This window comes from Thunnus albacares, chromosome 15, assembly GCF_914725855.1.
Source record: "Thunnus albacares chromosome 15, fThuAlb1.1, whole genome shotgun sequence".
Classification (NCBI taxonomy): Eukaryota; Metazoa; Chordata; class Actinopteri; order Scombriformes; family Scombridae; genus Thunnus; species Thunnus albacares.
This window is the reverse complement of record NC_058120.1, coordinates 27463332-27488318: the sequence shown is the minus strand read 5'-3', so window position 1 is coordinate 27488318 and position 24987 is coordinate 27463332. Positions and strand designations below refer to the sequence as shown.

Here is a 24987-nt window from a genome sequence, read left to right as displayed (position 1 = left end):
GCATTCAGACTGCATTCAGCTGCATTCAGACTAAAAACAGTCCTGTGTAAAACCATAAAAGGGGCTTTGTTGGTGCAGGCATGTTGTTTAAAGTGTTGCTGAGACAATGAAATATAATCCAGCAAATCCAATTGGAGTAACAGATTATTGCATTTAAAGGTTTATAAGAAAAACACTGCATAGCGGTTTGTAATAATCACAGAATGGATTTGGAACCTGCAGCATCATCGGCATCTGCGTTCAAAACTACAACTGGTAAACATGCAGCACTGGAATCTTGTATTAAAATCATGTCCTTAAATAACCAACACAACAAATTGCACTGCATGATATCAACAGAACTGAAATCTGATTCATTATTTATGAACGCTGAGTCCTCTGTGCTCCTTCATGTGTGAATAAATATGAGGAGACGCAGGGAGACAATTGACCTGAACGACCCCACAGTAAAAGAACAGAGATGGTCAGACAGCACCATCCGGTGGTGAACAGACGACACTGCACTCTCTGTTGATGTACAATAATCAGGTGTTTCTCTTTCTTTAGATGTTGGTCTTTGCCTTGCTCTCACTTTTAAACCAATCAATTTAAAGATAAACTTAAATTATGAATTATTTTGCATGAACAGGTAACAGTCACTGAAGCAAAAGAAAAAAAGAGCAGACTCATAAAAAGAGATGTTTCTTTCTCCCTAAGTTTTTCTTTTTCTCTCATTCTTTGTCTTTCTTGTCCTTCACTTTACCTCTTTCATCCACCACTTTTTTCTCTCCCACTCTCTTCTACCTCTTCTTCCCCTCTTTCACTTCTCTTCCTGTATTCTCTCACCATTTCTCTGTCTTTCTCTTGCTTTTTTCTTCTCTTTATCCCTCGCTCTTACTTTCAGCCTCTTCCTCTTTGCACTTCTTCAACCTTACTCCCTCCTCTAACTTTGCATCTCCCCTTTCCTTACCTCCTCCTCTTCCTCCTCCTCCTCTCTCAGCATATATATATACAGTGTAACAGGACCACTCAAGCACGTCCTCAGGCCAATTATTTAAAAACACTAATAACCCTTTCTCTACTGGGAGAGAGAGCATTTTCCTCCCCATACATTATTAATGCGGCTCTGCATGATCGTTTTTGTGTTACTTCTGCTTTAAAGGCTATATATGTCTGTCGATTTTCTATATTTTTCTTTCTTTCTTTCTTTCTGGATGATATGTTCCTTCAGTCTGAAGAGTTTGGGCACATAAGTTTAACAGCTCCTAATGCTAATAATACTCAATTCATTATTGGTTTGTCTCTGCACATGAGATCTGTTGACAATAAGAAAAAATACAGAAACTCGACAGACATATCCTTCATGTGTGTGCTATTTTCAACAAAGGTGTGCTTGGAACTCAGTAGTTGCCTTTTTGTGAATGTATGTTCTAATGGCTGCTATACTGTAGCCTCCCACTGCAGAACAAAGACAAATACATAGACAAAGACGTGAAAACAAGTATTAAGTCTCCAATAACCAGAGGGTGTCCATATACAGGTTATGTACTTTGCTCCCTATGAAATGTATCTTGTTCTAAAAATATATCGCAATAAGTCACCAACAGAGCGGCAGCAACAGGCGGAGCAACAGTGAAAGACATATGAGCTTCAAAGTCACACTCCTGAAATGAAACTGAAAGTTTGTCAAAGCGTTAGGAGCACTCCATATTCCTCTGAAAGAGGAATATGGAGAAAAGAAGGCCGAGCTGGGGAAGACAGAGGCTGAGATTCAGCAGATGATCCAGAAGAGACGACTGAAAATTCAAGAGATCAAACAATCCATCAAGCTCAGCAAGGAAAATGCAGACAAAGAGATAGCAGAAGATGTTCAGGCCTTTACCAAACTGAAGGAGTCAGTTGAGAAATACCAGGCCAGAGTCATCACAGTTACTAAAGAGAAGCAGAAAAGGACAGAGAAACAGGCCGAAGGATTCATCAAAGAGCTGGAGCAGGAAATCTCTGAGCTGAAGAAGAGGAGTTCTGAGCTGGAGAAGCTCTCACACTCTGAAGACCACTTCAACCTCCTCCAAAGCTTCCCGTCCCTGAACACTGCTCCACCCACCAAAGACTGGACAGAAATAAGAGTCTATCCACCATCATATGATGGGACTATTAAGAAAGCGTTGGCCCAACTGGTGGAGAGACTGAAGAAAATGTTCACAAAGGCTGAGCTGATGTGGGTCCAGCAATATGCAGTGGATGTGACACTTGATCCTGATACAGCAAATCGAAAACTCATCCTGTCTGATGATGGGAAACAAGTCCATCATGTTGATGCAAAGAAGAATCTCCCAGACAACCCAGAGAGATTTTCTATTGGTGCCTGTGTCTTAGGGAAGCAGATTGTTTCTTCTGGAAGAATTTACTTTGAGGTTCAGGTTAAAGGAAAGTCTGATTGGGTTTTAGGAGTTGCCAGAGAGTCAATCAACAGGAAGGGGAGAATCACAATTAACTGTGAGAATGGTTACTGGACTCTAGATTTTAGGAATGAAGAGCATTTTGTTTTTGCTGACAGTCCAGTCCATCTCCCTCCGAAGTCAAAGCTTGAGAAGGTAGGGGTGTTTGTAGATTATGATGAGGGTCTGGTCTCCTTTTATGATGTTGATGCTTCAGCTCTTATCTACTCCTATACCGGCTGCTCTTTCAATGAGAAACTCCTCCCATTCTTCTGTCCCTGTCTTAATCAGGGCGGTAAAAACTCCACCCCTCTGATCATCTCCCCTGTCCACCATACTGAGTAGAGAAACCATTTAATTTCCTTGATTTGACTTCACTGTTACTTAATGTAGGAAATCTCCATGTTTAGTGATAATGTACAGTGTGTTCTTGTTTTCTCCACATTCTAGTAGTTGTAGATGTTTGCCCTCTTTATTATATATCCCATTTCTACTTACTACTACAACACAATATACATATACACAATACAACAAATGATTTGATTGATTTTATGTAATGTTGTTTATTCTGTTCTAATAAGGTTAATACCTGTCTTCAAATGTCAAACATCACAACAATGTAAATAGAAAAGGTTTTGCATGTGTGGGTTTAGAAAATGGCTGTTATAGTCCAATAGTTACAGGGCCTAGCTCAAGAGTTTTTGGTAACACTTAAGATTACAGACTACAGAATAATTGTATAGACTAAATAAGATAATATCTCTGGTTATGCTGCACTTATTTTGATCCTTTAAAAAATGTTATGGGAGTGCAAATCTAAATCGGTGGGTGGAATACTCTTTTAATGGGACTGAAAGTTATCTTACTAAATTAAGTCCAACTGAAGTGAGCAAAACTTTTCTCTTTAGTGAGAAAAATGTCATGGACTCATGGTTTTTGGACTCTCTGTTTTTGATCTCTTGGTCTCCTATGTTTTTGAAGTGTCCAGCCACTTCTAAAAAAAACCTGGCCTTGATCCAGCTGTTTTAAACAATTTCAGACCCATCTCAAAATTGCCTTTCATTTCCAAAATACTGGAAAAACTTGTTGCTGAGCAGTTTCTCCAAGTTGTGGAAAGAAATATTATCTTTGATAAATTTCAATCTGGTTTTCGTCAAAACCATAGTACTGAGACTGCTCTGTTAAGAGTCATGAATGACATCCTCATGCAGGCTGATACGGGGGAACTCTCCATCTTGGTCTTACTTGACTTGAGCGCTGCCTTTGACACTATTGATCACTCCATCCTCATTAATCGACTAAATACATGTGTTGGTATCTCAGGGAAAGCTCTAGAATGTTTTATGTCATATTTGTCAAATAAAAGTTTTTCTGTCTCTATGGGTAACTATGTGTCCTCATCCACCCCTCTGCTATATGGGGTGCCCCAGGGGTCAATACCTGGTCCAATTCTTTTCTCTTTGTATGTGCTGCTCTTGGGCCAGATAATCACTTTGGTTGTATATCCTGTCATTGCTATGCAGATGACACTCAGCTATATTTTTCTGTAAAACCAGATGATTTTAGCAACCTAAACACTCTCCACAGCTGTTTAGCTGCGATAAAGGACTGGATGTCTGTCAACTTTCATCAGTTAAATTCTGACAAAACTGAGCTTCTTATTTTTGGCCCCGAAAATACTGCTAAAGGCATCATTCAGCATATTGGCCCACTTGCCCCCTATGTCAAAACTAACGCCAGGAATCTTGGTGTTATATTTGACCCTAAATTGAAATTTGAACACCATGTCAATAAAATGGTTAAATCCTGCTTTTTTCAACTTCGGAACATTGCAAAAATCAGACCATTACTGTCAGCCTCTGACCTAGAGCATATCATTCATGCCTTCATTTTTTTCCCGTCTCGATTACTGTAACTCCCTTTTCACTTGCCTTAGCCAAGCTGACCTGTCACGTCTTCAGCTTGTACGAAATGCAGCAGCAAGGCTATTAACTAGGACTGGCCACAGATTCCACATCACTCCTGTTTTAGCCTCACTGCATTGGCTGCCAGTGAAGTTCAGGATTGATTTCAAGATTCTCTTAATCACTTGTAAGGCCTTACACGGTTTAGCTCCTGCATATATATCCGAGCTACTAAGCCCATATACTACCATGCGGTCACTTAGGTCTTCCAACCAAAACCTGTTGGCCGTACCACGTGCCAAACTAAAAAACCCAGCTGACTGTGCTTTTGTTGCCCTGGCACCCAGACTTTGGAACAGTCTCCTCACTTCCATCAGATCAGCTGAATCTGTTGACTGTTTCAAAAAACACCTAAAAGCCTCCTTTTTTTAGAATGGCTTTTTCATAACATTTCATAAATTCAAGTGTGTGCTCTGGGTGATGACTGTACGCTTGCTGTGTTCGTATGTGTGAGATGTCTGTATGTGTTCTTGAATGTGTCTTTCATGGTTTTTGTGTCCTATTTTCTTTGTGTCCCAATGTCACTGTAAAGCACTTTGTAACCTGTGTTAAAAAACATGCTATATAAATAAAGTTTTACTTACTTACTTACTTACTTACTTACTATGTTACACTTCTGTTTCCAAGTCCTTTTGGTCATTTGATTTTGCTTGTTCATATTATTTGTGTTGTACCTTTAAAGGACTGTCTTGTATTTCTGATTAGCTCATAGTGTTGTGTACTTGAGTTTATATTCATGTATCTTCCTGGACAGGTTAATGTAGACTGGTTTGTATCAAGAGGTTTGTGTTCTGTTTGCTTTGTGTATTCCTGCACTCCTCCCAAGCCTGTTTTTTCCCCTCCACACCTGCCCTGCATCAAGCTCTTTAGCCCTGCCCTGCCCTGCCCTGCCCTGCTCTGTTTTCTACACACCTGTCCCTTATCAGCCTCGTCAGCCCTTCCCTGCTCCCAGTGTCTCCCTCAACCATCAGCTGCTTGCTTGTTCCCCTGTCCAGTCACCTGTTCCCCATTTCCTCATTAGTTCAGTTTGTATTTTAGCCCTGGATTTCCATTCAGTCTTTGTTGGCTCCTCGGTTTAGTCTGTTAGGTATTGTTATGTATTGTCCAAGTTTGTGAAGCACGACTGTGATCAGTTTTTGCTTTGAGCTGTTAGCTTTGTTTTTGGTCTGCTCATGTCCTTATCAAAGAAGAAGTTTCTTCAGCCTCACTGAGCCTGCAGTGTCCTGCATTTGGGCCCATCTGCTCCGCACTACATGACAACAAACTTTACTCTTCACTCTGCCTCATTATGTAGCAATCTTTTTCTGATATATTAATGTAAAAACTGCTCTGGGGAAAGATAATCATCTGTCCATGGATATGAGGTATTGTTTGTGTGATTCATATTGTGAAGGGTATTTTTCTTTCTTTCTTTAATAATACTTCATTGTTGGTTTGTCTCTGCACATGAGATCTGTTGACAATAAGAAAAAATATAGATAATCGACAGACAGATCCTTCGTGTGTGTGCTATTTTCAACAAAGGTGTGCGTGATAGTGATTTTCCCTCGCTGGTGCTCATTAAGAGCTGACCAGCTGAGTGTGACTGAGTGAGTGAGTCGGTGGTTCATGTAATTTGCATAGAAAGAGCTGGCCAAGTATGTACAGTAGCTCATTTATAGCTCTTGTTAAGTGGCAGCTGAGTGGACCCCAGAGCTGCTCAGGTGCAGTGACGAGGATATATCAAGTTAAGAGGTTAATTAAATCCAATGCAATCCAATCCGAAACTGTTTCCTACAGTTTTTTCTATTTTTTGTTGTACAGTGGGGAAAAAAAACAGGTGATATAAACAGGCTTAAAACTCTATATGGAAACTGAACTCAGTAGTTGCCTTTTTGTGAATGTATGTTCTAATGGCTGCTATACTGTAGCCTCCCACTGCAGAACAAAGACAAAGATGTGAAAACAAGTATTAAGTCTCCAACAACCAGAGGGTGTCCATATACAGGTTATGTACTTTGCTCCCTATGAAATGTATCTTGTTCTAAAAATATTTCACAATAATCATCCTGAAGGAGGTAAAAAAGTCACCAACAGAGCTGCAGCAACAGGCAGAGCAAGAGTTAAAGATATATGAGCTTCAACGTCACACTCCTGAAATGAAACTGAAAGTTTGTCAAAACGTTAGGAGCAAAACTCAGACAACTCTCTCAGTTTATTTTTTCTCTAAAGAGAAACAAAGTTCATTCAATTTTTCTCAGCAACACAGCAGAAACACTGGTGAGTACAATAGACAACCAGCATAAGCACATACTTGAGCTCTATCCAACCAGGAAATGCCTCTCTTTTCGTATCTCTTTTCAAGCACGATGTGTCACGTGTATAATACAAAATGACCTCTTAATATTTCAGTAATCATTCCTTGATATTTAAAAGTATCAACAATTCTGTAACTACTTTTACTTTTGTCCTTGGTGTGTAGATATGGCTGCTGCCACTAGTCTGCTGTCTGAAGATCAGTTTCTGTGCTCCATCTGTCTGGATGTGTTCACTGATCCAGTCGCCATACCATGTGGACACAACTTCTGCAAAAACTGCATCAGTGAACACTGGAATATTGCTGTCCAATGCCAGTGTCCCATCTGTAAAAAGCTTTTCTATACAAAACCTGAGCTGCAGGTCAACATTTTCATCTCTGAGATGGTTGCTCAGTTCAGACAGTCAGCTCAACAGAGAGCCAGCAGCAGCAGATCAGAGCAACAAGCTGCCAAACCAGGAGAAGTTCCCTGTGACATCTGCACTGGAACCAAACTGAAGGCTGTGAATTCCTGTCTGGTGTGTCTGGTGTCCTACTGTGAGACTCACCTGGAGCCTCATCTGACAGCATCAGGACTGAAAAGACATCAGTTGATTGATCCTGTGGAGAACCTGGAAGGAAGAATGTGTATGAAGCACGATAAACTGCTGGAGTCATTCTGCAAGGATGATCAGACATGTGTCTGTATGGTCTGCACTATTTTAGACCATAAAGCACATGAAGTTGTTCCTCTAAAAGAGGAATATGAAGAAAAGAAGTCTGAGCTGGAGAAGACAGAGGCTGAGATTCAGCAGATGATCCAGAAGAGACGACTGAAGATTCAAGAGATCAAACAATCCGTCAAGCTCAGCAAGGAAAATGCAGACAAAGAGATAGCAGAAGATGTTCAGGCCTTTACCAAACTGAAGGAGTCAGTTGAGAAATACCAGGCCAGAGTCATCACAATGATTGAAGAGAAGCAGAAAAGGACAGAGAAACAGGCTGAAGGATTCATCAAAGAGCTGGAGCAGGAAATCTCTGAGCTGAAGAAGAGGAGTTCTGAGCTGGAGAAGCTCTCACGCTCTGAAGACCACTTCAACCTCCTCCAAAGCTTCCCGTCCCTGAACACTGCTCCACCCACCAAAGACTGGACAGATGTCAAAGTCTGTCTGCCGTCATATGATGGGACTGTTGTGGATCAACTGGTGAAGAGACTGAAGAAAATGTTCACATACGGTGAGCTGATGTGGGTCCAGCAGTATGCAGTGGATGTGACACTTGATCCTGATACAGCAAATCCAAAACTCATCCTGTCTGATGATGGGAAACAAGTCCATCATGATGATGCAGAGAAGAATCTCCCAGACAACCCAGAGAGATTTTCTAGGGGTCTCTGTGTCTTAGGGAAGCAGATTGTTTCTTCTGGAAGATTTTACTTTGAGGTTCAGGTTAAAGAGAAGATGCGTTGGGATTTAGGAGTTGCCAGAGAGTCAATCAACAGGAAGGGGCTATTCAGAATCAGCTGCAAGAATGGTTACTGGACTGTGAATTTAAGGAATGAAAAGTACTTTGCTTTTGCTGAGACTCCAGTTCGTCTCTGTCTGAAGTCAAAGCCTGAGAAGGTTGGGGTGTTTGTGGATTCTGAGGAGGGTCTGGTCTCCTTTTATGATGTCGATGCTTCAGCTCTTATCTACTCGTATACCGGCTGCTCCTTCAATGAGAAACTCCTCCCATTCTTCTGTCCTGGTCTTAATCAGGGCGGTAAAAACTCCACCCCTCTGATCATCTCCCCTGTCCACCACACTGAGTAGAGAAACCATTTGATTTCCTTGATTTGATTTCACTGTTACTTAATGTAGGAAATCTCCATGGTTAGTGGTAATGTACAGTGTGTTCTTGTTTTCTTCAGATTCTAGTTGTTGTGGATGTTTGCCTTCTTCATTATATAGCCCATTTCTACTTACTGATGCAACACAATAATTTGATGATCATTAATTGAATTGATTTTATGTAATGTTGTTTAATCTGTTCTAATAAGTTTAATACCTGTCTTCAAATGTCAAACATCACAACAATGTAAACAGAAAAGGTTTTGCATGTGTGGGTTTAGAAAATGGCTGTTTATAGTCCAATACTTACAGGGCCTAGTTTGGGTGTTTTTGATAACACTTTAGATTACAGACTACAGCATGATAGCATAAACTAAATAATACAATATTTGTGCTTCTGCTGAACTAATTTAGATCCTTTAAAAAATGTTATGGGAATGCAACGCTAAATTGGCGGAATACTCTTTTAATGGGACTGAATGTTATCTGACTAAATTAAGTCCAACTGAAGTGAGCAAAACTTTTCTCTTTACTCTGACTCACTATGTATCTATTTTTTCTGATATATTATATATTAATGTTAAAACAGCTCTGTGATTGTGATTTACATCTTATGTTATACTTTTTCATATTATTACTTTTATTTTTAAACCAGTGAGGTCCAGATAAAGTTCATAACTGAAAAACAAACAACTCAGTTTAGTTGTCTCTAGATTGCTGAACTGTGGTCTGGGGTCAAAGGTCAGGAGTAATATAATCATCTCTCCCTGGATATGAGGTATCGTTTGTGTTATTCATATTGTGAAGGTTTACTGATTTTAAATGTATAGTCTGTAAAAAGTATTTTATTGTATTTTGGATATGTTTTAGGAAATTACTTTCCATTAGTTTAGTTTGTTGTTCAGTGTAAAAACATTAAACAATAAAACATAAAGCGAGTACATACGTTTCCTACATTGATATTTTTGGATGAGATTAGAGACTCTTTAGCTGCTGCAGTCTGATGGAACCACATGTGTCCAATATGACACTGTAACACAGTTAAACTACTGTTGCTCCTCCACAGATTTCCCCTTCATATGCAAACCTCTTCATCACTGCCTCTGTCAATACTCTCTTTGCGTACTTTTTTTTTTGCAAACACCAGATATGTAACTTACCTTGTGTTTCCCTTTTAAATGTGACTTCATAGTGATTACAGAGTCAAAATATTTGTACCTTGGTAAAGTCTCCCACAGTCAGTGAGGAGACACATCAGAAACAGGTTTCTCTTCATTAGGAACAAAATTTAGAATATAGTGAACAAAACTCATTTAAAGTCTGACTTCAGTGTTTGCACTTTTTAAAAATGTTTTGCTGACTTTTCTCTCTATGTGATATTTTTGTGAGTTCTGATGGCTGCATTTATAGTCTAAGAACACAGTTGGCAGAAGTGCATCAAATCAATGTAGAAAAACTAATTGAACACAGAAGGCTGCAGATAGAAAACATTACAAGGAAAGATAAGAATATGATGCTTTATGAAGGATTGAGGGTTTGGAACAGGTGCAATCAGTCATTCTGGGTGCAGGTTGTTTACAGACGCTCCTGTATGGCTGAAACAAATAATTACTTTCATTATCAACCTGCATACAATCTCATCAAAAACGCTGACGAGATGTACCAACATCTCTGTCGTAGGACCTTAGAATCTACAAATAAAGAAATAAAAACCCTCAGTTGTGGCAGATTAGCAACATAAATACAGACTTTTGGCTGTTTTTGGTCCCTTGTATCTGTTGGAAACACTAGACTGTATGTAACAAAAGGGATGATAAGGAGTTATTAGTAAGAAGCACTGTGTGTTCCACATCTTTAGATTTTTAGAGCAGAGGGAGTTTTCAACCAATGCTTTCTCTTCACTTTTTTCAGATGCAATATACTACTTGAAAATTCTTTATTTGAACAATGTGAAAACTGTGAAAATGGTCTTACTATTTTTATTTGAGCTCAATTAAAAATAACTGAGCTCAGTGGTTGTCTTTTTGTAAATATATATTCTAATGGCTGCTGTAGCAAAGAAAATCTGGAAGAAATGATCAAGCCTCCGGTCACTAGAGGATGCCCACATGCACCTCCCTATGAAATGAATCCTGTGCCAAAAATATGCTGCAATAATCACCCTGAAGGAGGAAACAATACATCATTAACAGGGCTGCAGTGAGAGGCGGAGCAATAGTGGAAAGACAGGTGAACTTCAACGTCACATTTCTGAAATGAAACTTAAAGTCTGTCAAAGCAACAGGAGAACTGCAGTTGAGACAACTCTGTGTTTCTCTCCACAGACACATTTTAACTAAGTTCATCAGGTCTTTCTCATCTACAGCAGAAACACTGGTGAGTACAGCAGATAATATCTATTATTTAAACAACCAGCATTAACAAATACTTGAGCTCTAATCAAGCAGGAAATGCTTCTCTTTTCATTTAATACTGACAGCCGTCAAATAAAACTTTCACTTAAGTGCAATGTAGTTATACAAAATGACCTAATTATTCAGTAATCATTGTTTGATATTTAAAACTATTGAAAAATCTGTAATTACTTTGACTTTTTGTTCTCAGTGTGTAGATATGGCTGCTGCCACTAGTCTGCTGTCTGAAGATCAGTTTCTGTGCTCCATCTGTCTGGATGTGTTCACTGATCCAGTCAGTACACCATGTGGACACAACTTCTGCAAAAACTGCATCAGTGAACACTGGAATATTGCTGTCCAATGCCAGTGTCCCATCTGTAAAAAGCTCTTCTACACAAAACCTGAGCTGCAGATCAACGTTTTCATCTCTGAGATGGTTGCTCAGTTCAGACAGTCAGCTCAACAGAGAGCCAGCAGCAGCAGATCAGAGCAACAAGCTGCCAAACCAGGAGAAGTTCTCTGTGACGTCTGCACTGGAACCAAACTGAAGGCTGTGAAGTCCTGTCTGGTGTGTCTGGTGTCCTACTGTGAGATTCACCTGGAGCCTCATCTGAATATATCAGGCCTGAAAAGACATGAGCTGATTGATCCTGTGGAGAACCTGGAAGTCAGGATGTGTATGAAGCACGATAAAGCTCTGGAGTTGTTCTGCAAGGATGATCAGACATGTGTCTGTATGGTCTGCACTATTTTAAACCACAAAGCACATGAAGTTGTTCCTCTAAAAGAGGAATATGAAGAAAAGAAGGCCGAGCTGGAGAAGACAGAGACTGAGATTCAGCAGATGATCCAGAAGAGACAACTGAAGATTCAGGAGATCAAACAATCCGTCAAGCTCAGCAAGGAAAATGCAGACAAAGAGATAGCAGAAGATGTTCAGGCCTTTACCAAACTGAAGGAGTCAGTTGAGAAATTCCAGGCCAGAGTCATCACAATGATTGAAGAGAAGCAGAAAAGGACAGAGAAACAGGCTGAAGGATTCATCAAAGAGCTGGAGCAGGAAATCTCTGAGCTGAAGAAGAGGAGTTCTGAGCTGGAGAAGCTCTCACACTCTGAAGACCACCTCCACCTCCTCCAAAGCTTCCCGTCCCCGAACGCTGCTCCACCCACCAAAGACTGGACAGATGTCAAAGTCTGTCTGCCATCTAATGATGGGACTGTGAAGACAGTTGTGGATCAACTGGTGGAGAGACTGAAGAAAATGTACGGTGAGCTGATGTGGGTCCAGCAGTATGCAGTGGATGTGACACTTGATCCTGATACAGCATATCCCAAACTCGTCCTGTCTGATGATGAGAAACAAGTCCATCATGTTGATGCAAAGAAGAATCTCCCAGAAAACCCGGAGAGATTTTCTATTAGTGCCTGTGTCTTAGGGAAGCAAACTGTTTCTTCTGGAAAAATTTACTTTGAGGTTCAGGTTAAAGGAAAGTCTGATTGGATTTTAGGAGTTGCCAGAGAATCAATAAACAGGAAGGGGCTATCTGCAATTAGCTGTGAGAATGGTTACTGGACTGTGTGTTTGACGAATGAAAATAAGTACTTTGCTCTTGTTGATACTCCAGTTCGTCTCTGTCTGAAGTCAAAGCCTCAGAAGGTTGGGGTGTTTGTAGATTATGATGAGGGTCTGGTCTCCTTTTATGATGTCGATGCTTCAGCTCTTATCTACACCTATACCGGCTGCTCCTTCAATGAGAATCTCCTCCCATTCTTCTGTCCCTGTTCTAATCAGGGCGGTAAAAACTCCACCCCTCTGATCATCTCCTCTGTCCACCACACTGAGTAGAGAAACCATTTGATTTCCTTGATTTGATTTTACTGTTTTTTAATGTGAGAAATCTCCATGTTTAGTGATAATGTACAGTGTGTTCTTGTTTTCTTCAGATTCTAGTTGTTGTAGATGTTTGCACTCTTTATTATATATCCCATTTCTACTTACTACTGCAAGACAGTAATTTCACAACAAATGATTTGTTTGATTTTATGTAATGTTGTTTATTCTGTTCTAATAAGGTTAATACATGTCTTCAAATGTCAAACATCACAACAATGTAAACAGAAAAGGTTTTGCATGTGTGGGTTTAGAAAATGGCTGTTATAGTCCAATAGTTACAGGGCCTAGTTCGGGTGTTTTTGATATCACTTTAGATTACAGACTACAGCATAATAGCATAAACTAAATAAGACAATATCTGTGCTTCTGCTGAACTAATTTAGATCCTTTAAAAATTATTATTGGAGTGCAAAGTGAAATTGGCGGAATACTCTTTTAATGGGACTGAATGTTATCTGACTAAATTAAGTCCAACTGAAGTGAGCAAAACTTTTCTCTTTACTCTGCCTCACTATGTATCTATTTTTTCTGATATATTATATATTAATGTTAAAACAGCTCTGTGATTGTGATTTACAGCTTATGTTATACTTTTTCATATTATTACTTTTTATTTTTAAACCAGTGAGGTCCAGATAAAGTTCATAACTGAAAAACAAACAACTCAGTTTGGTTTGGCTAGATTGCTGAACTGTGGTCTGGGGTCAAAGGTCAGGGGTAATATAATCATCTCTCCCTGGATATGAGGTATCGTTTGTGTGATTCATATTGTGAAGGTTTATTTAAAACTTACTTTACATTAGTTTAGTTTATGTTGTTCAGTGTAAAAACAATAAACAATAAAACATAAAGCGAGTACATACGTTTCCTACATTGATATTTTTGGATGAGATTAGAGACTCTTTAACTGCTGCAGTCTGATGGAACCACATGTGTCCAATATGACACTGTAACACAGTTAAACTACTGTTGCTCCTCCACAGATTTCCCCTTCATATGCAAACCTCTTCATCACTGCCTCTGTCAATACTCTCTTTGAATACCTTTTTTTTTTTTTTTGCAAACACCAGATATGTAACTTACCTTGTGTTTCCCTTTTTAAATGTGACCTCATAGTGATTACAAAGTCAAAATATTTGTACCTTGGTAAAGCCTCCCACAGTCAGTGAGGAGACACATCAGAAACAGGTTTCTCTTCATTAGGAACAAAATTTAGAATATAGTGAACAAGACTCATTTAAAGTCTGACTTCAGTGTTTGCACTTTTTAAAATGTTTTGCTGACTTTTCACTCTATGTGATATTTTTGTGAGTTCTGATGGCTGCATTTATAGTCTAAGAACACAGTTGGCAGAAGTGCATCAAATCAATGTAGAAAACCTAATTCAACACAGAAGGCTGCAGATAGAAAACATTACAAGGAAAGATAAGAATATGATGCTTTATGAAGGATTGAGGGTTTGGAACAGGTGCAATCAGTCATTCTGGGTGCAGGTTGTTTACAGACACTCCTGTAGGGCTGAAACAAATAATTACTTTCATTATCAATGTGCATACAATCTCATCAAAAACGCTGACGAGATGTACCAACATCTCTGTCGTAGGACCTTAGAATCTACAAATAAAAAAATAAAAACCTTCAGTTGTGGCAGATTAGCAACATAAATACAGACTTTTGGCTGCTTTTGGTCCCTTGTGTCTGTTGGAAACACTAGACTGTATGTAACAAAAGGGATGATAAGGAGTTATTAGTAAGAAGCATTGTGTGTTCCACATCTTTAGATTTTTAGAGCAGAGGGAGTTTTCAACCAATGCTTTCTCTTCCCTTTTTTCAGATGCAATATACTACTTGAAAATTCTTTATTTGAACAATGTGAAAACTGTGAAAATGGTCTTACTATTTTTATTTGAGCTCAATTAAAAATAACTGAGCTCAGTGGTTGTCTTTTTGTAAAAATATATTCTAATGGCTGCTGTAGCAAAGAAAATCTGGAAGAAATGATCAAGCCTCCGGTCACTAGAGGATGCCCACATGCACCTCCCTATGAAATGAATCCTGTGCCAAAAATATGCTGCAATAATCACCCTGAAGGAGGAAACAATACATCATTAACAGAGCTGCAGTGAGAGGCGGAGCAATAGTGAAAAAACGGGTGAACTTCAACGTCACATTCCTGAAATGAAACTTAAAGTCTGTCAAAGCAACAGGAGAACTGCAGTTGAGACAACTCTGTGTTTCTCCCCACAGACAAATTTTAACTAAGTTCATCAGGTCTTTCTCATCTACAGCAGAAACACTGGTGAGTACAGCAGATAATATCTACTATTTAAACAACCAGCATTAACAAATACTTGAGCTCTAATCAAGCAGGAAATGCTTCTCTTTTCATTTAATACTGACAGCCGTCAAATAAAACTTTCACTTAAGTGCAATGTAGTTAAACAAAATGACCTAATTATTCAGTAATCATTGTTTGATATTTAAAACTATTGAAAAATCTGTAATTACTTTGACTTTTTGTTCTCAGTGTGTAGATATGGCTGCTGCCACTAGTCTGCTGTCTGAAGATCAGTTTCTGTGCCCCATCTGTCTGGATGTGTTCACTGATCCAGTCAGTACACCATGTGGACACAACTTCTGCAAAAACTGCATCAGTGAACACTGGAATATTGCTGTCCAATGCCAGTGTCCCATCTGTAAAAAGCTCTTCTACACAAAACCTGAGCTGCAGATCAACGTTTTCATCTCTGAGATGGTTGCTCAGTTCAGACAGTCAGCTCAACAGAGAGCCAGCAGCAGCAGATCAGAGCAACAAGCTGCCAAACCAGGAGAAGTTCCCTGTGACGTCTGCACTGGAACCAAACTGAAGGCTGTGAAGTCCTGTCTGGTGTGTCTGGTGTCCTACTGTGAGATTCACCTGGAGCCTCATCTGAATATATCAGGCCTGAAAAGACATGAGCTGATTGATCCTGTGGAGAACCTGGAAGTCAGGATGTGTATGAAGCACGATAAAGCTCTGGAGTTGTTCTGCAAGGATGATCAGACATGTGTCTGTATGGTCTGCACTATTTTAAACCACAAAGCACATGAAGTTGTTCCTCTAAAAGAGGAATATGAAGAAAAGAAGGCCGAGCTGGAGAAGACAGAGGCTGAGATTCAGCAGATGATCCAGAAGAGACAACTGAAGATTCAGGAGATCAAACAATCCGTCAAGCTCAGCAAGGAAAATGCAGACAAAGAGATAGCAGAAGATGTTCAGGCCTTTACCAAACTGAAGGAGTCAGTTGAGAAATTCCAGGCCAGAGTCATCACAATGATTGAAGAGAAGCAGAAAAGGACAGAGAAACAGGCTGAAGGATTCATCAAAGAGCTGGAGCAGGAAATCTCTGAGCTGAAGAAGAGGAGTTCTGAGCTGGAGAAGCTCACATGCTCTGAAGACCACCTCCACCTCCTCCAAAGCTTCCCGTCCCCGAACGCTGCTCCACCCACCAAAGACTGGACAGATGTCAAAGTCTGTCTGCCATCTAATGATGGGACTGTGAAGACAGTTGTGGATCAACTGGTGGAGAGACTGAAGAAAATGTACGGTGAGCTGATGTGGGTCCAGCAGTATGCAGTGGATGTGACACTTGATCCTGATACAGCATATCCCAAACTCGTCCTGTCTGATGATGAGAAACAAGTCCATCATGTTGATGCAAGGAAGAATCTCCCAGACAACCCGGAGAGATTTTCTATTAGTGCCTGTGTCTTAGGGAAGCAAACTGTTTCTTCTGGAAAAATTTACTTTGAGGTTCAGGTTAAAGGAAAGTCTGATTGGATTTTAGGAGTTGCCAGAGAATCAATAAACAGGAAGGGGCTATCTGCAATTAGCTGTGAGAATGGTTACTGGACTGTGTGTTTGACGAATGAAAATATGTACTTTGCTCTTGTTGATACTCCAGTCTGTCTCTCTCTGAAGTCAAAGCCTCAGAAGGTTGGAGTGTTTGTGGATTATGAGGAGGGTCTGGTCTCCTTTTATGATGTCGATGCTGCAGCTCTTATCTACTCCTATACCGGCTGCTCCTTCAATGAGAATCTCCTCCCATTCTTCTGTCCCTGTTCTAATCAGGGCGGTAAAAACTCCACCCCTCTGATCATCTCCCCTGTCCACCACACTGAGTAGAGAAACCATTTGATTTCCTTGATTTGATTTTACTGTTTTTTAATGTGAGAAATCTCCATGTTTAGTGGTAATGTACAGTGTGTTCTTGTTTTCTTCAGATTCTAGTTGTTGTAGATGTTTGCACTCTTTATTATATATCCCATTCCTACTTACTACTGCAAGACAGTAATTTCACAACAAATGATTTGTTTGATTTTATGTAATGTTGTTTAATCTGTTCTAATAAGTTTAATACCTGTCTTCAAATGTCAAACATCACAACAATGTAAATAGAAAAGGTTTTGCATGTGTGGGTTTAGAAAATGGCTGTTATAGTCCAATAGTTACAGGGCCTAGTTCGGGTGTTTTTGATAACACTTTAGATTACAGACTACAGCATAATAGCATAAACTAAATAAGACAATATCTGTGCTTCTGCTGAACTAATTTAGATCCTTTAAAAAATATTATTGGAGTGCAAAGTTAAATTGGTGGAATACTCTTTTAATGGGACTGAATGTTATCTGACTAAATTAAGTCCAACTGAAGTGAGCAAATCTTTTCTCTTTACTCTGCCTCACTATGTATCTATTTTTTCTGATATATTATATATTAATGTTAAAACAGCTCTGTGATTGTGATTTACATCTTATGTTATACTTTTTCATATTATTACTTTTATTTTTAAACCAGTGAGGTCCAGATAAAGTTCATGACTGAAAAACAAACAACTCAGTTTGGTTGTCTCTAGATTGCTGAACTGTGGTCTGGGGTCAAAGGTCAGGGGTAATATAATCATCTCTCCCTGGATATGAGGTATCGTTTGTGTGATTCATATTGTGAAGGTTTATTTAAAACTTACTTTACATTAGTTTAGTTTATGTTGTTCAGTGTAAAAACATTAAACAATAAAACATAAAGCGAGTACATACGTTTCCTACATTGATATTTTTTGGATGAGATTAGAGACTCTTTAACTGCTGCAGTCTGATGGAACCACATGTGTCCAATATGACACTGTAACATAGTTAAACTACTGTTGCTCCTCCACAGATTTCCCCTTCATATGCAAACCTCTTCATCACTGCCTCTGTCAATACTCTCTTTGAATACCTTTTTTTTTTTTTTTTTGCAAACACCAGATATGTAACTTACCTTGTGTTTCCCTTTTTAAATGTGACCTCATAGTGATTACAAAGTCAAAATATTTGTACCTTGGTAAAGCCTCCCACAGTCAGTGAGGAGACACATCAGAAACAGGTTTCTCTTCATTAGGAACAAAATTTAGAATATAGTGAACAAGACTCATTTAAAGTCTGACTTCAGTGTTTGCACTTTTTAAAATGTTTTGCTGACTTTTCTCTCTATGTGATATTTTTGTGAGTTCTGATGGCTGCATTTATAGTCTAAGAACACAGTTGGCAGAAGTGCATCAAATCAATGTAGAAAACCTAATTCAACACAGAAGGCTGCAGATAGAAAACATTACAAGGAAAGATAAGAATATGATGCTTTATGAAGGATTGAGGGTTTGGAACAGGTGCAATCAGTCATTCTGGGTGCAGGTTGTTTACAGACAATCCTGTAGGGCTGAAACAAATAATTACTTTCATTATCAACGTGCATACAATCTCATCAAAAACGCTGACGAGATGTACCAACATCTCTGTCGTAGGACCTTAGAATCTACAAATAAAAAAATAAAAACCTTCAGTTGTGGCAGATTAGCAACATAAATACAGACTTTTGGCTGTTTTTGGTCCCTTGTGTCTGTTGGAAACACTAGACTGTATGTAACAAAAAGGATGATAAGGAGTTATTAGTAAGAAGCACTGTGTGTTCCACATCTTTAGATTTTTAGAGCAGAGGGAGTTTTCAACCAATGCTTTCTCTTCACTTTTTTTAGATGCAATATACTACTTGAAAATTCTTTATTTGAACAATGTGAAAACTGTGAAAATGGTCTTACTATTTTTATTTGAGCTCAATTAAAAATAACTGAGCTCAGTGGTTGTCTTTTTGTAAATATATATTCTAATGGCTGCTGTAGCAAAGAAAATCTGGAAGAAATGATCAAGCCTCCGGTCACTAGAGGATGCCCACATGCACCTCCCTATGAAATGAATCCTGTGCCAAAAATATGCCACAATAATCACCCTGAAGGAGGAAACAATACATCACTAACAGGGCTGCAGTGAGAGGCGGAGCAATAGTGGAAAAACAGGTGAACGTCAACGTCACATTTCTGAAATGAAACATAAAGTTTGTCAAAGCAACAGGAGAACTGCAGTTGAGACAACTCTGTGTTTCTCTCCACAGACAAATTTTAACTAAGTTCATCAGGTCTTTCTCATCTACAGCAGAAACACTGGTGAGTACAGCAGATAATATCTATTATTTAAACAACCAGCATTAACAAATACTTGAGCTCTAATCAAGCAGGAAATGCTTCTCTTTTCATTTAATACTGACAGCCGTCAAATAAAACTTTCACTTAAGTGCAATGTAGTCATACATAATGACCTAATTATTCAGTAATCATTGTTTGATATTTAAAACTATCGAAAAATCTGTAATTACTTTGACTTTTTGTTCTCAGTGTGTAGATATGGCTGCTGCCACTAGTCTGCTGTCTGAAGATCAGTTTCTGTGCTCCATCTGTCTGAATGTGTTCACTGATCCAGTCGCCATACCATGTGGACACAACTTCTGCAAAAACTGCATCAGTGAACACTGGGATATTGCTGTCCAATGCCAGTGTCCCATCTGTAAAAAGCTTTTCTCCTCAAAACCTGAGCTGCAGGTCAACATTTTCATCTCTGAGATGGTTGATCGATTCAGACAGTCAGCTCAACAGAGAGCCAGCAGCAGCAGATCAGAGCAACAAGCTGCCAAACCAGGAGAAGTTCCCTGTGACGTCTGCACTGGAACCAAACTGAAGGCTGTGAAGTCCTGTCTGGTGTGTCTGGTGTCCTACTGTGAGATTCACCTGGAGCCTCATTTGAATATATCAGGCCTGAAAAGACATGAGCTGATCAATCCTGTGGAGAACCTGGAAGTCAGGATGTGTATGAAGCACGATAAAGCTCTGGAGTTGTTCTGCAAGGATGATCAGACATGTGTCTGTATGCTCTGCACAATTTTAAACCACAAAGCACATGAAGTTGTTCCTCTAAAAGAGGAATATGAAGAAAAGAAGGCCGAGCTGGAGAAGACAGAGGCTGAAATTCAGCAGATGATCCAGAAGAAACGACTGAAAATTCAAGAGATCAAACAATCCGTCAAGCTCAGCAAGGAAAATACAGACAAAGAGATAGCAGAAGATGTTCAGGCCTTTGCCAAACTGAAGGAGTCAGTTGAGAAATACCAGGCCAGAGTCATCACAATGATTGAAGAGAAGCAGAAAAGGACAGAGGCACAGGCTGAAGGATTCATCAAAGAGCTGGAGCAGGAAATCTCTGAGCTGAAGAAGAGGAGTTCTGAGCTGGAAAAGCTCTCACACTCTGAAGACCACCTCCACCTCCTCCAAAGCTTCCCGTCCCTGAACGCTGCTCCACCCACCAAAGACTGGACAGATGTCAAAGTCTGTCTGCCGGCATATGATGGGACTGTGAAGACAGTTGTGGATCAACTGGTGGAGAAACTGAAGAAAATGTTCACAAAGGCTGAGCTGATGTGGGTCCAGCAGTATGCAGTGGATGTGACACTTGATCCTGATACAGCAAATCCCAATCTCATCCTGTCTGATGATGGGAAACAAGTCCATCATGTTGATGCAAAGAAGAATCTCCCAGACAACCCAGAGAGATTTTCTATTGGTGCCTGTGTCTTAGGGAAGCAAACTGTTTCTTCTGGGAAAATGTACTTTGAGGTTCAGGTTAAAGGAAAGTCTGATTGGGTTTTAGGAGTTGTCAGAGAGTCAATCAACAGGAAGGAGCTATCTGCAATTAGCTGTGAGATTGGTTACTGGACTGTATGTTTGACGAATGAAAATATGTACTTTGCTCTTGCTGATACTCCAGTCTGTCTCTCTCTGAAGTCAAAGCCTCAGAAGGTTGGGGTGTTTGTGGATTATGAGGAGGGTCTGGTCTCCTTTTATGATGTCGATAATGCAGCTCTTATCTACTCCTATAACGGCTGCTCCTTCAATGAGAATCTCCTCCCATTCTTCTGTCCCTGTCTTAATCAGGGCGGTAAAAACTCCACCCCTCTGATCATCTCCCCTGTCCACCACACTGAGTAGAGAAACCATTTGATTTCCTTGATTTGATTTCACTGTTTTTTAATGTGAGAAATCTCCATGTTTAGTGGTAATGTACAGTGTGTTCTTGTTTTCTTCAGATTCTAGTTGTTGTAGATGTTTGCACTCTTTATTATATATCCCATTTCTACTTACTACTGCAAGACAGTAATTTCACAACAAATGATTTGTTTGAATTTATGTAATGTTGTTTATTCTGTTCTAATAAGGTTAATACCTGTCTTCAAATGACAAACATCACAACAATGTAAACAGAAAAGGTTTTGCATGTGTGGGTTTAGAAAATGGCTGTTATAGTCCAATAGTTACAGGGCCTAGTTCGGGTGTTTTTGATAACACTTTAGATTACAGACTACAGCATGATAGCATAAACTAAATAAGACAGTATCTCTGCTTCTGCTGAACTAATTTAGATCCTTTAAAAAATATTATTGGAGTGCAAAGTTAAATTGGTGGAATACTCTTTTAATGGGACTGAATGTTATCTGACTAAATTAAGTCCAACTGAAGTGAGCAAATCTTTTCTCTTTACTCTGCCTCACTATGTATCTATTTTTTCTGATATATTATATATTAATGTTAAAACAGCTCTGTGATTGTTTTTCAGTTATGAAATTTATCTGGACCTCACTGGTTTAAAAATAAAAGTAATAATATGAAAAAGTATAACATAAGATGTAAATCACAAACAACTCAGTTTGGTTGTCTCTAGATTGCTGAACTGTGGTCTGGGGTCAAAGGTCAGGAGTAATATAATCATCTCTCCCTGGATATGAGGTATCGTTTGTGTGATTCATATTGTGAAGGTTTATTTAAAACTTACTTTACATTAGTTTAGTTTATGTTGTTCAGTGTAAAAACATTAAACAATAAAACATAAAGCGAGTACATACGTTTCCTACATTGATATTTTTTGGATGAAATCATAGACTCTTTAACTGCTGCAGTCTGATGGAACCACATGTGTCCAATATGACACTGTAACATAGTTAAACTACTGTTGCTCCTCCACAGATTTCCCCTTCATATGCAAACCTCTTCATCACTGCCTCTGTCAATACTCTCTTTGAATACCTTTTTTTTTTTTTTTGCAAACACCAGATATGTAACTTACCTTGTGTTTCCCTTTTTAAATGTGACCTCATAGTGATTACAAAGTCAAAATATTTGTACCTTGGTAAAGCCTCCCACAGTGAGTGTAGAGACACATCAGAAACAGGTTTCTCTTCATTAGGAACAAAATTTAGAATATAGTGAACAAGACTCATTTAAAGTCTGACTTCAGTGTTTGCACTTTTTAAAATGTTTTGCTGACTTTTCTCTCTATGTGATATTTTTGTGAGTTCTGATGGCTGCATTTATAGTCTAAGAACACAGTTGGCAGAAGTGCATCAAATCAATGTAGAAAACCTAATTCAACACAGAAGGCTGCAGATAGAAAACATTACAAGGAAAGATAAGAATATGATTCTTTATGAAGGATTGAGGGTTTGGAACAGGTGCAATCAGTCATTCTGGGTGCAGGTTGTTTACAGACACTCCTGTATGGCTGAAACAAATAATTACTTTCATTATCAACGTGCATACAATCTCATCAAAAACGCTGACGAGATGTACCAACATCTCTGTCGTAGGACCTTAGAATCTACAAATAAAGAAATAAAAACCTTCAGTTGTGGCAGATTAGCAACATAAATACAGACCATTTCATTTTTGGTCCCTTGTGTCTGTTGGAAACACTAGACTGTGTGTAACAAAAGGGATGATAAGGAGTTATTAGTAAGAAGCACTGTGTGTTCCACATCTTTAGATTTTTAGAGCAGAGGGAGTTTTCAACCAATGCTTTCTCTTCCCTTTTTTTAGATGCAATATACTACTTGAAAATTTATTTATTATATTATATTATATTTATTTTATTTGAACAATGTGAAAACTGTGAAAATGTTCTTACTATTTTTATTTGAGCTCAATTAAAAATAACTGAGCTCAGTGGTTGTCTTTTTGTAAATATATATTCTAATGGCTGCTGTAGCAAAGAAAATCTGGAAGAAATGATCAAGCCTCCGGTCACTAGAGGGTGCCCACATGCACCTCCCTATGAAATGAATCCTGTGCCAAAAATATGCCACAATAATCACCCTGAAGGAGGAAACAATACATCATTAACAGAGCTGCAGTGAGAGGCGGAGCAATAGTGGAAAAACAGGTGAACTTCAACGTCACATTTCTGAAATGAAACATAAAGTTTGTCAAAGCAACAGGAGAACTGCAGTTGAGACAACTCTGTGTTTCTTTCTACAGACAAATTTTAACTAAGTTCATCAGGTCTTTCTCATCTACAGCAGAAACACTGGTGAGTACAGCAGATAATATTTATTATTTAAACAACCAGCATTAACAAATACTTGAGCTCTAATCAAGCAGGAAATGCTTCTCTTTTCATTTAATACTAACAGCAGTCAAATAAAACTTTCACTTAAGTGCAATGTAGTTATACAAAATGACCTAATTATTCAGTAATCATTGTTTGATATTTAAAACTATCGAAAAATCTGTAATTACTTTGACTTTTTGTTCTCAGTGTGTAGATATGGCTGCTGCCACTAGTCTGCTGTCTGAAGATCAGTTTCTGTGCTCCATCTGTCTGGATGTGTTCACTGATCCAGTCGCCATACCATGTGGACACAACTTCTGCAAAAACTGCATCAGTGAACACTGGGATAGTGACACTGTCCAATGCCAGTGTCCCATCTGTAAAAAGCTTTTCTCCTCAAAACCTGAGCTGCAGGTCAACATTTTCATCTCTAAGATGGTTGATCGGTTCAGACAATCAGCTCAACAGAGAGCCAGCAGCAGCAGATCAGAGCAACAAGCTGCTAAACCAGGAGAAGTTCCCTGTGACGTCTGTACTGGAACCAAACTGAAGGCTGTGAAGTCCTGTCTGGTGTGTCTGGTGTCCTACTGTGAGATTCACCTGGAGCCTCATCTGAATATATCAGGCCTGAAAAGACATCAGCTGATTGATCCTGTGGAGAACCTAGAGGGAAGAATGTGTGTGAACCACAATAAACTGTTCTTGCATGTGTAAATGGGAAATTTAAAAAAAACCTGTATAGCAGTAAGTGGGTTTTAAAAATGGATGTATGGACATATTTTGGTAGAATTACTGAAGAAAATTTTATTGTACAGTTTGCATTTCTCACATCATACAGTAAGCACTGGAGTCCAATAGTAAAAGGCCTTGCTTTGGTATTTTTGGTAACATTTAAAATTACAGACCGCAGCATACAACTTAATTGAATCAACAGGATGATATTTCTGGTTCTGCTGCATTTCATCCATTTTTAAACTGAAGCGAGTGAAACTTTTCATTCTGCTTCACTATTTATCTTATTCTTTCTGACTTATCATATATTAATGTTAAAACTGTCCTGTGATTGTGCTTTATATCTTATACTTTTTTATTTTGAGAATTATTTTTTTTTATGATGTATCATTTGTGTGATTCAATTTGTGAAGGTTTTGTTAGACTGCTGATTTTTTATAAGCACTACAAACCAACATCTGTTTGTTTTTTTACACAGAAAAAAGATATGTGATACTGTTTTCCTATAATTATTTGCATGTTCTTGTAGCTGCAGTTTATTTGACACAAGGTTTATACAAATCATTGCTGCCATCATCCAATCATCATAACTGCCTTTTACACAATCCATATATTTTAATGCAAAATAAACATTTTGTAAAACATTTTTAATCATTTAAATAACAAAATTTAGAAGATTGTGTCGCCATGATGGAGGCATG

The 24987-nt window shown here is 38.8% G+C and overlaps 5 protein-coding genes and 1 long non-coding RNA gene across 7 annotated transcripts; all 6 read left to right on the top strand.

The window, feature by feature from the left end:
• Window positions 1–1757: 1757 nt before the first annotated feature.
• On the top strand, window positions 1758–2762 carry LOC122998573 (E3 ubiquitin-protein ligase TRIM21-like). Its single transcript, XM_044375503.1, has one exon. The coding sequence runs from the start codon at window positions 1758–1760 to the stop codon at window positions 2760–2762; it is 1005 nt and encodes a 334-aa protein (XP_044231438.1).
• A 207-nt stretch (window positions 2763–2969) lies between these two features.
• On the top strand, window positions 2970–8876 carry LOC122998413 (E3 ubiquitin-protein ligase TRIM21-like). 2 transcript variants are annotated; one of them, XM_044375311.1, is made up of 3 exons: window positions 2970–3335; window positions 6595–6640; window positions 6843–8876. In XM_044375311.1, the coding sequence occupies exon 3, from the start codon at window positions 6845–6847 to the stop codon at window positions 8465–8467; it is 1623 nt and encodes a 540-aa protein (XP_044231246.1). In that variant the 5' UTR covers window positions 2970–3335; window positions 6595–6640; window positions 6843–6844; the 3' UTR covers window positions 8468–8876. The 2 variants fall into 2 exon arrangements, with proteins under 2 accessions (XP_044231246.1, XP_044231245.1); XM_044375310.1 differs by lacking the exon at window positions 2970–3335 and having other exon boundaries at window positions 6345–6640.
• Window positions 8877–11407: 2531 nt separating this feature from the next.
• On the top strand, window positions 11408–12727 carry LOC122998572 (E3 ubiquitin-protein ligase TRIM39-like). The gene has a single exon (XM_044375502.1). The coding sequence runs from the start codon at window positions 11555–11557 to the stop codon at window positions 12725–12727; it is 1173 nt and encodes a 390-aa protein (XP_044231437.1). The 5' UTR covers window positions 11408–11554.
• Window positions 12728–14855: 2128 nt separating this feature from the next.
• On the top strand, window positions 14856–16940 carry LOC122998571 (E3 ubiquitin-protein ligase TRIM21-like). The gene is made up of 2 exons (XM_044375501.1): window positions 14856–15074; window positions 15303–16940. The coding sequence occupies exon 2, from the start codon at window positions 15312–15314 to the stop codon at window positions 16938–16940; it is 1629 nt and encodes a 542-aa protein (XP_044231436.1). The 5' UTR covers window positions 14856–15074; window positions 15303–15311.
• Window positions 16941–19198: 2258 nt separating this feature from the next.
• On the top strand, window positions 19199–21761 carry LOC122999030 (E3 ubiquitin-protein ligase TRIM21-like). The gene is made up of 2 exons (XM_044376106.1): window positions 19199–19290; window positions 19519–21761. Exon 2 carries the CDS (start codon window positions 19528–19530, stop codon window positions 21160–21162), a length of 1635 nt encoding a protein of 544 aa, XP_044232041.1. The 5' UTR covers window positions 19199–19290; window positions 19519–19527; the 3' UTR covers window positions 21163–21761.
• A 1506-nt stretch (window positions 21762–23267) lies between these two features.
• On the top strand, window positions 23268–24987 carry LOC122998760. The gene is made up of 3 exons (XR_006407498.1): window positions 23268–23386; window positions 23482–23533; window positions 23762–24987. It is a non-coding gene; the product is annotated as an uncharacterized LOC122998760 (long non-coding RNA).

Coding starts and splice junctions, on each gene's coding strand:
- LOC122998573 (XM_044375503.1), top strand. CDS start 1,758: ATGATCCAGAAGAGACGACTGAAAATTCAAGAGATCAAACAATCCATC.
- LOC122998413 (XM_044375310.1), top strand. CDS start 6,520: ATGAAACTGAAAGTTTGTCAAAACGTTAGGAGCAAAACTCAGACAACT. Junction 6,641..6,842: donor GCAACACAGCAGAAACACTG/GTGAGTACAATA, acceptor CTTGGTGTGTAG/ATATGGCTGCTGCCACTAGT.
- LOC122998572 (XM_044375502.1), top strand. CDS start 11,555: ATGTGTATGAAGCACGATAAAGCTCTGGAGTTGTTCTGCAAGGATGAT.
- LOC122998571 (XM_044375501.1), top strand. CDS start 15,312: ATGGCTGCTGCCACTAGTCTGCTGTCTGAAGATCAGTTTCTGTGCCCC.
- LOC122999030 (XM_044376106.1), top strand. CDS start 19,528: ATGGCTGCTGCCACTAGTCTGCTGTCTGAAGATCAGTTTCTGTGCTCC.